General features: G+C 43.5%; 1 protein-coding gene across 5 annotated transcripts in view; it reads left to right on the top strand.

Annotated features, from left to right (window-relative positions):
- The window catches only part of ARHGAP26 (Rho GTPase activating protein 26), a 427,015-nt gene that overhangs the window by 271,808 nt on the left and 142,818 nt on the right, over window positions 1–12,389 (top strand). For all 5 annotated transcript variants that reach the window (XM_043589835.1, XM_043589845.1, XM_043589853.1 and 2 more), the window contains exon 17: window positions 632–737. In XM_043589835.1, coding sequence (XP_043445770.1) covers window positions 632–737 — 106 coding nt within the window. The remainder of the gene's footprint in view (window positions 1–631; window positions 738–12,389) is intronic.

The raw sequence follows: 12,389 nt of genomic DNA on the forward strand, positions 1-12,389 counted from the left end.
ATCAGTCCTATAAATAGGTGTGGTGAGCACTATCAGTCTGTCTCCCAGAGAAATGAAGCCACTTGCCCAAAGTCAGCCGAACCATGGCAGGCCAGGATTGAGATTACAGGCCGGCAGGAAGATTTACATATTTTACCAGCCATTTCTTCTACCAGGCTGGTTGGTTGTCATGCATGAATTGAGAACAACCGGATGTTACCTTTGATTTGTTGGATGCTGTCTTGAGGTGTTGTTTTGATACTTGAGACCCTTGTAATGTTGTTCATGTACAATTTGTTTATCATTTGACAAGCACATGAAGTTCCTCCCTTCCTTGAAATGAAGCCGTCGTTCTAGGAAGCCAGCTGCTACCAAGTTTCTGCCTGCTCTGAGTGTGCAGTTGACTGGCTCCATTTCGTCCTGTCATCATTTTGGCTTGAATTCTCTGACGGTCATTTTTTTTAATAAACTGCTACAAGAAGCATCATTAAAAACACTTCTAGATCTAGTCATGAGTGCGGAGAACAGGATCTTAAACCTTTGAGAAGTCCTTGGTCTCTTAGGGCCCAACCTTTGATTTCCTTTGATTTTGTCTTGCAGTCTGATTTGCCTGTGACACTGATCAAATACTACCTCCTTCTTGCCTTTGCAGAACTGGAGAACCAGGAGTCTCGAGTCTCTGAAATCCATAGCCTTGTTCATCGGCTCCCAGAGAAAAATAGGCAGATGTTACAGCTGCTCATGAACCACTTGGCAAAGTAGGTTTGACACCGAATGCTGCCCTTTTATCACCCCTAGGAAGTTCATGTCTTAGCGCTAAAGCTGGTCTCAATGCTGCTTATGTTTCCCTCTCCCTCTATTGCATCAGGTATGTCGGAGGCTTAGGAAAGAAATGTGTGAAATGTTCACTGCAGTGGATAACAGCACCAAATGCCAGCTGATCTTTGCAGAGGAGGCTGGGGAAGTGCCCATGATATCGGGCCACTAGGCAGAGTTGTCAGGGGGCTTTTGCTCTTGTGATGATCAAGGGCAAACAGGAATATGTCATCTGAGATAACTGGGTCACAAGCAGAGTTTCCAGGAGTTCTCTGTCCTTGTGATAATCAGAGACAAATAGGAATATGTCGTGGGTTTATAGACCTGGGATTTGGAGTAAAGAGGCCTGGGTTCTAGAGTTGATTGTTCTTAACAAGCCACTTTATGAGTACTGGACAAGCCACAGAACCTCTCAATTACTTAGTTTCTTCATCTGTCAGATGAATGGATAGTAGGCTCCCCTTTAACTACAATGTCACTGATTTGAAAAGTAACATGTATTAAAGCCTAGGGAATAAACGAATTTGGCAAGTGCCCACTTCCCCTCCAAGATCATCAAAGCATTCCGCGAGAGGCCTGATTTTCCTGCTAAGAATATTTGCTCTTGGAATGGTTTTGAATTTGTGTACTTGCTATTGCTGGACCCTTTTAGGAATGGCCTTCCTGACTTCCCTTGCTGTGTCAGTGACTACACGTATGTATGTTCTAACCTTCCACTGACTTTGATGAATGTCTTTGGAGACTGGCGTATTAAAAAAGACAGAGTGTAACAGCTAACTTAAACCATTAAGCCCTACATTCTACTGAACTGATTGATGTGTTATACATTTGGCCCTTTCCCACACTTTCCTCATGCCATTAAGTCAGGTCTTTGGGATAAGTTGATAGTGAACTGAGGAAGATTATACCGGTTTGTTTTCATATTTCTACCAAGCACTTGATCCTACCATTTGGGGAGAGAGTGTACGTGTTACCATGAATATTTCTGCAGATCTTAATTATGAAGAAACGAGAGTGTTTAGCATGTTGGTCAGAAGCAATTAGGCAGAGTCCAGGTTTGCTCCATTATTGGTCACATGTATTTCTTGCAGCGCCGTATTAGAACTGCGTGTTCAGAAACAATTAAGCATAGCAGAGAACATGCAAGCTTACAAGGAGAATGCCCAAAAAATGTCAAAGAATTCTGATGAAGTGTGTTTAAAATAATGGGAATTGGGCTTTCAAAAGTAACTCCACATGCTCGGAGCTGACGGTTTGGTGCCTCTTCCACACGACCCAGTCAGGCATTTGTTAAATGGAAAAGCTGTTTTAGATCTTAATTGCAAAACTTTGCACACTTGAAGGGCCTTTACTGAAACGGGCAGTTCCGGATACTTACTCCAGCCAAGTATGTGTGGGGATCCTCGTGGCTGTTGTATGGCCACTAGGTTTTGAGCCTCCTGGGAGCAGCTGGAGGAGAAGGCTTAAGCAACCCTCTGACAGCGGTGGGCTTTTCAAGCTGTGGAGTTGTGATGAGAGCTTAATTGGACTGAGTATGATGGAGAGTAAATGGTGATCCAGCAGAGCCAGTACTGAATTTGCCCATTGTAAAACTGCCCTGAGGACTGAGCCTGTTTATCTCCTACAGGGTAGTTTGCTTTCTCCCTCTTGTCCAACTCAGCACTCTCAACCCCATTAAATTCAGTTCATCTTTGTCCCTGAACTAACAAGGGATAGAACTATAAGATGGAAGTGACAGCTTGACCTTGACTTTTTGCCTTCTAACGAATTTAAACCAACTTTGTTGTTGGAGTTATAGTATAGCATTTATGGAGCATTATGCCTTGTTTTTGATACCTCACTGTGATTTTCTTTGGTTCTATGGGGTTATGTGGTTTTTTGTTGTTGTTGTTCATTTAATCGTTAAAAGAAATCTACATAGAGACTGCAGAGTGACTCAGAGCTGATGTTACAACGCACAGACTCAGGTTCTCAGCAGGCTGTGTTCTTGGTCTCAGAAGATGGGGATTTAAAGTGTCTTGGAGGAGATGGGTATAAATGAGCATTGCTGAATCCAGTAAGGAGTATTTATTTAGTTCTGAAAAAATGCTTTGGCACCCAGAGGAGTTCTGAGATTCCACTTAAATGCTGTATGCTCATTTACAGCGCTGTCCCATTTTAAAATTGACCAGGAGAGGCAAGTTAACTTGGAATAAGGAGTTTGTCTGTTTAGTCCAGTTTTCTCAGTTTCAGATTTACCCTCGGATATGCCTCATCTGTTGTTCCTCTGGTCCACTTACTTAACACTCAGCTTCCTTCGTAAGTTTTGGTTTCAGGGCTGGATCTGCTGGAAAACTCGTGTTCACTTCTCTCCTTACCTACCGTGTTTGCCCTGTGCCTCTCAAGAGTCTGATTCAAAGGGAAGACATTTTGTATTGTGTATTTCTTAGAGTGCTTTTTTGAAATACTTTCCAAAATTGATTTATTTTCACTGTGGAGGGAGAGTTAAGACATTTTATATTTAATCCCATGTAGAAATGTGTTCAGAGGGGATAAAAGTCTTAGAGGAGGATATAGTTACAAACTCAAAAAGCCTTCAAGCAAATGATTACCAGGGAACATCCAAATCATAGAGCTCTTGGGTTTGTTTCAGACCTCAGGGGGAACGTAAAAATTACAGGCAACTATGCACACATTTTTGTTGTTAAAGCTTAAATCTATGATAATTAGGTGTTTTCTTATTGGATCCTGGAATCTAGTATACAATCTGGAGTCATGTGCCTAGTCACATGCCCTCAAAGCACAGTTAGACTCACTTTGGCTGTGTTTACACTTGACATTGGGGGACCACACCCCTGCTCTACTAAATTGAACTCTGTTTGGGAATCTGCACATCTGGTTCATTTCCCAGGTAATTATGATGCAAAGAGTCTTTTGAGAACCACTGGCCTAGAGAATGGGCCACATGCAGGGGTTTTCTAGGAGAGAGAAATGGCACTGAGTGGAATGGATTGGGATTTAACCAAGTATTAGACTTTGGCTCAAGCATCCGACTTTGGCTCAGGTCATGATCTCACCATTTGTGGGTTCAAGCCCCACATCAGGCTCTCTGCTGACAGCTTGGAGCCAGCTTCAAATTCTTTGTCTCCTTCTCTCTCTGCCCCTTCCCCGCTCATGCTCTCTCTCTCCCCCGCCCCTCAGAAATAAAATAAACATTTAAAAAAATTTTTTTAAAAAGGAAATAGGACAAAGAACCTCCAAGAAGTGAGTTTAAAAAGGAGATTTTTATAATGAAATTACTAAAAAAATCCAGTTTTGATTTCCCATATCCTTACAGTTCGACACTGCATTAAATTGAGTTTCAGCAAATGACTTTGTTTTAAAATCATGCATAAAGTGGAGAGGGTGGGTGATGGGTATTGAGGAGGGCACCTTTTGGGATGAGCACTGGGTGTTGTATGGAAACCGATTTGACAATAAATTTCATATATTGAAAAAAAAATACAAAAGCCCTAACTGAAAAAAAATAAATAAATAAATAAAAATAAAATCATGCATAAAGCATTTTTAATAATAGAAAACTAAGCTGGTTGTGGGGCCTTGTGGAAATTAATCAGTCAACCTCTTGAGCCTCAGTTTTCTGAGTTCCCTTCTAATCATGTGATTCTGTGTCTTCATCAGGTAGAAGGGGTGGAAAAGAGAAGAACATCCCCATATTAGAATTGTACAAGGAAATAGGAGAAGATGAATAATAAAGACAAATTTCATGGTGTTTTCCTCATGTTTATATATTATGATGACTCCAAGTATCTTATATATCCCCACACATACCATTCATAGTGGCTCATCGTCATTTTATTACAGTGTTTATGCTGCATTGGGAGGATTTCAAAGGACTCTCCATGCATCAGGAGTGGCTATTAAAAATACCTTTTCACAGCTGGTTTTCCCAAAGCACTTACTGAGAAATCAATCTCAGTCTCTCCTTTTTTGAAGCCACCATTCCTTTGTTGCTAGGATGTTGTCAAAAGGGTAGAGGCATTTTCTTGCTCCTCCAAAGAGGTAGTGTACCTCCAAGAGGTAGCATTTAGGATGCTCTGGGATGTAAGAAACAAAATCCAATTCAAAATGGCTTAAACAGTAAAGGAATCTGTCTCTCATTACACAAAATCAGTCCTACAGGTCAGTTAATTTCTTGGTTCATGAAGTACTCAGGTTATTTCTATGGTCTTGCTCTTAGCCAGCCTCCTTGTGTTGGCTACGTCAGAGTCATAAGATGTTGTGTTGCATCCTTGCACATATGTGGTTGTTCAGAGGCAGAAAGAGCATTACTTATTCTTTGCTTCTCTTTTTAAGAGCTATGATGATATTTTCCTCAGAAGTTCTCCAGCAGACTTCCCATCACATCTCATTGGTTTGAAGCAATCTCCAGCAAGGGGAAGGGGGCCACCGTGATTTTTTATACCAAACAGGACTTACCTGGGCCATATGTGAGAGGCCTGGATATTAGTATAAAAGCAGAGCTCTGAATCAGCAGTCCACATTGCTTACTGTAAAAAGTCTTGATAAAAGAACATTTGCAGTGTCTGGGTGGCTCATTTGGCTGAGTGTCCGACTCTTGGGTTATGGTGCCAGGGTTGTAGGATCAGGCCCTGAGTTGGGCTCCGTGCTGGGTGTGGAGCCTGCTCAGGATATATTCTCTCTCTCTCTCTCTCTCTCTCTCTCTCTCTCTCTCTCCCTCTCTCCCTCTCTCCCTCTCTCCCTCTCTCCCTCTCTCCCTCTCTCCCTCTCTCCTTCTCTCCTTCTCTCTCCCTCTCTCCTTCTCTCTCTCTCTCCTTCTCTCTCTCTCTCTCCTTCTCTCTCTCTCCTTCTCTCTCTCTTCCTCTCTCCCTCCCTCCCTCTCTCTCCCTCTCTCCCTCCCTCTCTCTCCCTCCCTCTCCCTCTCTCTCCCTCCCCCCCCCACCTTCTGCCCCTCTTCTCTGCTTGCTCTCTGTCTCTAAAACAAATTTAAAAGATCAAAAAACAAAAAACACTTAACAAAGAGCATTAAAGCTATTGAATGATCCTCACATGGTGTGTTAACTCGATTTAGACATAGGCCAATTTGGGAGGGGAGACTACTACATCTGCAGTGTGGGCACACATACACTAAAATTACAAGATTCAGGGGGTGGAAGGTGAGAGAGAAATGAGGAGGGCAAAATGAACTTTAGTCTCATTGTCAGCTGCTGATTTCTATTATTCTGGTCATTACCCAATTGTCTCATGTTTATTTGAATGATATGTTACTTGTTGTAGCCTTGAAAAAAAGGACAAAATTCTGTAGATGGCAGAAATCATGAAAGAATATTGTGGGGAAAATGCTTGGCATACAAGTGAGACCTTAGCAAAATATGTAGACTCCATTGTCACAAGTTATCAAGGGTTGAGCATTTAGTGGCTTGGCTGTTTTCACCTTCCTGTGATGGGAGTATGAGTACTTCCAGGCATTCCTGCAAATCAAGAAGGATGTCTTCATATTTCCTTCATGATCTAGAAGCAGAGTGAATTGGGTTCGTGTGCAAATGCCTGTGGTTATAAAGAAAGTCATTGTTAGGCCTTGGCACCAAGGAGGATGGACCATAATGGTTAACTAGCATTTTCTGAAGTTGTTTAAGAAAGGGTTAGAGTAAAAGGAAGTGTGCATGGATACTTGGCATTAACATATATCTCATAGATACTCTAATACTGCTCTTCTTCCATCCCGAGTCTCAAAGATAAGATTTAGTTTAGTGAAGAGCTGTTAAACATGTGAGAAGAGCTAGTTATTTCCCCATCAAGACTAGTCCAAACAAAATAGTTGTGGAATTTTACAAAGCACATTTAAAAGAAAATAGTACTTTTGAGATGATGACTTTCTAAGATGGAAAGCTCCTGTGAGCTTCTCTGGCGCTCTTCCCTCCGCCATACACCCTGGCTCCTAAGCCTTTCTTCTCGCTAGTAACCCCTGGCCACCCGCTGTTGCCAGTACAGAATTGCTTGGCTGCTGAGCCACTCACTGGTGGTGTACCCTGATACCCCCATGGAGCCATGTTGACCACATTCTGCAGTTCCTTTTGGCTTCTGTCTCACTGAATGCTACCCTGCACTGCTAGTTCTGGTGATTTTAACCCCTTTCTGTCTCTTAAATCTGTCCACCCCCCTGTCCAAGCTGGCATCATCTCTTTCCGAGACTGCTTGCAAAGGCCTCCTCGCACCTTGCTCGGGCTCACTTCCAATCCCCCAGAATGCACACTCTGCAGCCGGGGAACTTAGAACTCTACAGATCTCAACTTGGGATTCCCTTGCTTAAAAATCTTCAGAGGAAGCTTTCCCATTGCTCTGAAGATACCGCTCTGGGTATGGCCTCCAAGGCCGTGTCCACATCGGACCCTTTCACACTCAGCGGCGTCATCTTGTGTCCCTCGTCACCACTGCATCCCTGCTGCATAGTGCACGTAGACATTCATGCGTATTTGTTGGGTAGAGGCATGGAGGGTCTCTTGACCATTTCTCAAACATTCTCTTCCCGGCTCCCTCTTTTTGCCTCTTTCAGTTCATTTTCCTCTGTGTGGAATGGTCCCTCCCTAGCCTCTGCCTGCCAAAGTCTACCTCATTCTTTAACCCTAACTCAAATGCCATTGACTACAAGAATCTGTTCTGCCTCAAGTGCCCTCTCACTTTCCTCAACTCCCATAGCCTTTGCTCATTTCTCCCTTCTAGTGTGTATTACATTGCACCTTGTGGAAGTTTACCAAGTGTCTGCCTTCTCACTCCTATTAGGTTGTGAGCTCCCAAGGGACAGGCAGTCTGTCTTCCTTTATCTTTTGTTTCTTGCCTAGAGGTGGCAAACAAGGGCCTCCAGCCGGAGCAGCCCATACATGTGTTCTGTCTGGTATTGTGGTTCCACATGTTGCTGTTTATAAAATTTGGACAGGTTTCCAACGTTTTTAACTGGGGTGATTTTACTTGAAAGAATTTAGATCTCTTTGCTCACAGTTGACTACAAGTGGGTAGAGTCCATGCCCTAATGCCTTGGACATGCCTTCTTCAGTGCACCAAGGCCTAGCTGTCTCTGTTGTCCCTTGTGCCCCCTACCTGCCTGGCCATGGGGTAGGCATTTGGATTTTCAGTCCGTGGCCTGCCTATCTGCTAATCCTGAAAGAGAGGCTCGATACTGGACAATCACATAAATAAATGAACAAGCAGAAATGGGCTGGGAGAATTATTTCCCTGACCAGCTCTGTGTTTCTCCTGAAATATTTATTATTTCTGATAAATTGGAGGTCCCTGGAAGAAGTGGAAAGAAGTGCTTCTGGGCCTGTTTATGTGTATGGGCTGGGGGAGGGGGGGAAGTGTATTTTTTTTAAGACTAAGTATGGGATTCTCAAAGGACCTTCTCTAGCTATTTTTGGCAGAGTGTAAGGAAAGTTCATTTAAAGTGACACTGCAAAGAGGACAACCACATACTTGAAAGCAAACAGGCAACTTAGCACTTTAAATTAATGGAAGCGTAGGAAAAAAATCAGAACTTTATCCTCACTCAGCCTCGCTGCCAGACCTTCACTTACTTTCAACTCAAAGGTGTCTCTGTTCTGTGACCTTCCAGGCTTTAGGGTTAGGACAAGGCAAGACACAAGTTTAGTTGAAATTTTTGCTCTGAAAAAAAACAAAACAAACAAACAAAAAAACAGCGACATTTCTGAATTCAAGGAACTAAATCCTTCACGTCATAAGAAACGCCCATTCTGCAAGGGGAAATGCTTGGCTTCAAGCTGTTACTGCACGGTGTCTTGGAGCGCCTTTGATTTGGGTCTCCTGTTCGTACTGAGTTGTTCCACTTCTGTTGGGTTAATTTTTTCAATGACTTTCCTGTTCTTTGATGTACCTCTTCCTCTTCTGAACCCAGAGTCAGCCATGGAGCTCCCTCTCAAATTCCAGGAGGAGCAAAGAGAAGGATGCTTTTTTCCCTTTCTTAGGGGCTGCTCCCATTTATTATGGGGTATCACAAAAGTGAGAGTGTTAACTAACAAGAACATGACTTCGTTTCTTCTTTGCCAACTTTTAGCAGAGCCAGCTGTCTGTCTTTTCCTTTTCCTTTCCTTTTTTTTTTTTTTTTTTTTTTTTTTGTCTCTTGCATTTCTGAATTTGAGTCATCTTTCCTTTTTTCTCGATGCATCTAGCTAAAGGTTTGTCTCTTTGGTTTATCTTTTCAAGAAATCAGCTCTTAGTTCCCTTGATCTTTTGTGTTGTGTTTTTAGTCCCCCTTTCATTTATTTCTGCTCTGGTGAGCCAGACTTCTGCATTAGCCCCAGGATTGGTTTCGTTAAATTCTCTTTGTGGCTGAGCAGCAGTGATTGCCTGACTCACATTGTTTGGGGCGCTGATGCCCTCTCTTGTTGTGTCCTCTTTGCATCAAATGGTAAGTGTTATCTGTAATACTTATTTTCTTACACTGACGGGTTTCCTAACCAGTTCTAAACAACTGTTGTGGCTCAAACCTGGCAGCTGCCACGAGGCAGTCGGCGTTCATCAGTGAGAGCACAGTGACTAAGAGGCCATTTCTGGGCCCAGACAACCCGGTCTTGCTCTTGTCCCTTCTGTAACTTTAGGTGAATTGTTTCACTATGCCCGAGTTTCCTCTGAAAATGGAGATTGAATAATAGTGTCAGGAACTTTTAAATTAGCACATCAGATCCTTTTGGCTTCTCCTGTGTGTACCTCAGCCAGCAGTGCAGTAACCAGTTGTGTAGGCTGCACCCTGCTTCATGCAGTTAGAGCTTGGTGGCTTGTCACCTCATGCCCATTCCATGTGCCTCCGGCCTCTTACCTCCCACCCCGAGGAGGCATGACACATAATGGCATCTCTACCTGCACAACCTGGAAGCAGGGGGGCCCGAGGGTAAACCTTTGACTAATGGGAGGAGGGAGCTGGGCATTCCAAACAGTAATCCTTAGCCACTCGTGAGATGGTTCCAAGAGACAGAGCAAGTCCTGGGGCTTGGACCAGCCAGCGGCTGGCTTCTCTGGTTCATTCCTCCTGAGAACCACCTAGTAAAGTATATAGAGGTAAACTATAAAAGCCTTCAGCTATTTTACTCTTCTTTCTGGGAAGCCTAGAGACAGTAATAGCACCTGCCTTCTTAGGGTTGTCATGAAGATTAAATGAATTAATCCACATGAAGCTCTTAGAAGAGTGTCTGGCATATAGCACACCCACCATAACTGTAAACTTGTACAATCTGTTTGAGGAATTGGGGGGTGGGGGGAGGAGGATCATGGATCTGTGCCTTTTAAAGTGAGGGAAGATGGGGAATTGTTGAAGCAATTAAACCAAAACAAGTCATTCTTACCCAGGAAATGGATGGTCCTTTCTTCATAGTTCCATTATTGGCCAGCAGATCCCTTAGGGCTTGGTGCTAAAAACACAGCACACGCAGTTCTTGTCCACTTGGGAGAATTGTGTGTGTGTGTGTGTGTGTGTGTGTGTGTGTGTGTGTGTGTGTGTTCATCTTTGCCTTGGTTTGTTTTGGTGGTGGTTTGTGCACATCTGGCCCAAAGGGCTGACCACGGCTCTCACCCTTCCTCATAAGGTCATCTGGGAGAAAGAGCCCGTTAATTCCTGCTTTCAGGTCATACCTTACACCAGGCTTCACACTTCCCTGTGAGTATTGAGTGCTCTTCATGAGTCAAATGCCCTGTAGAACAGTGCACCTGTTAGAAAGAAGCTCTGTGGGGTTGATTTCTATGGGAGGTGAGCAACTACTCACCTTCACCCTGCTGCTTCTTAGTGTTGCAAGGCTGATTTCATCTCAGAAATAGCTGTCTGTGCTGCAGTTTAATAACTGTTAATTTCCTGGAGGGGAATGACACGTTATATCACGAAGACTCATCTTAGTCTGCACAGTCTGGAAATTTCCACTCCTCTTTGTGATCTTCAAAATGTTTCTCTTTGTGGGAGAGTCTGACTTCCCTTCGTTCTTACTCAGTTTCACTGCCCTCTCAGATGCCATTCCCAGATTAAACATTACCATCCTCTGTGAAAACGGTTCTCTGTGCCTGCAGGTTACCCCGTAGTACACTTGAGACACAGATTTCCCTCTGAGTTACTGAAGTCTGTATTGAGGTATTAATCTATACTCTGAGGAAAGTTGTACGTGTATTTATCCTCATTCTGTCTTGGTAGACACTGTTGCAGCTTAAAAAGAAGGTTTGAAGAAATCGTCAGGTGGTTTGAATTTTGGTGTCCATCTTTTCTGCTTTCTCACAGGTATAGACAAGTTTTTCTTGAAGTAGTTTAGTATGCTCCTTTATTGCTTTCAATTTGGTGGGATAAATGTAAATCATTATTTCTTGGTTCGTGCAGTTGATGGTAGAGGAACCCAAATTGTTCGGCCTGTTGCTATATTGCAAGCTTGTGTTCTACGCATTTAGGAGTATAACAGGATTTGATGCAATAGGATCACTAATTTATAAAAGTCCGAGTGTAAGTGAGAAAATGTGATGACCTTAGGCCTCAAGAAAGAGCTGCTATATTGGGTCATTGGTTGTAAACGGCAGAAGTCAACTGTGGCTAATAAAAAAAGAAGTGTTTTATGCAAGTATTCTGGGTCAGTCACATAACTGAAAGTAGAGTTGAACCATCAGACATGGGAAAGCAACCTCATGGGCCCTGAGGTGCCTGGTATCCTACTCTCCAACTCCATGTTCCTATGCCCTTCACTCTTCTAGAAGATTGTCTCAGATCTTGCTACCTATTTTACTGAGAAATCAGGAGAACTTCCAGAAGCTACCACACCTGTGCCTGTTTCTACCTTTCATCCAGGTATGCTAGAGGAATAGTCTTGTGCTTTTACCTAAAGGCAACCCCTGCCCTGGGGCACTAGAGTGGATTCCTTTTTTTTTTTTTTTTTTTTAGTTTATTTATTTATTTTGAGAGAGAGAGCCAGAGAGCGAGCTCTGGTATGCATAGGTGTGGAGGAGGGGCAGAGAGAGAGGGAGAGAGAATCGCAAGCAGGCGCCCAGCTGTGGGTGTAGAGCCTGACTCCAGGATCGAACTCACTAACCATGAGATCGTGACCTGAGCCGAAATCAAGAGTCAGATGTTCACCCCACTGAGCCACCCAGGGCACCCCCCCACACACCCCCCGCACTGCTTCCTGACTGCGTCCATAAGGACTTGGCTCCAACAGTTTTCCCCTCTCTCTCCTACATTATCAACTTTTCAGTCTCTGTTGAGTCTTTCCTATCAGCACGTGTTGTAATTTTTGTGATCCTTTACAAATGAAAAACAACAACCACCACCTTTCCCACTCTTGCCTCCCCTTCTAGATACCGCCCCATTTCTTTCTGCTCTTCTCAGCAGAATCTCTCAAATAGTTGTCTGTGTTACTGCTCCCAAATCCTCTCTTGAACCTACTCCACATGGGCTTTTTTACACCCACTCCTCCACTGAAAAGTGTCATGTTGGTGTTGCTAAATCCGTTTCAGACTTCCCTTCCCTGATCATTCTGAAGCTTTTCACAGTTTCTCACTCCCTCTTCCTTGAAATGCTCTCCTCACTTGGCTTCCAGGGTACCACACTCTCCTGTTTTTCC

This window comes from Prionailurus bengalensis, chromosome A1, assembly GCF_016509475.1.
Source record: "Prionailurus bengalensis isolate Pbe53 chromosome A1, Fcat_Pben_1.1_paternal_pri, whole genome shotgun sequence".
Classification (NCBI taxonomy): Eukaryota; Metazoa; Chordata; class Mammalia; order Carnivora; family Felidae; genus Prionailurus; species Prionailurus bengalensis.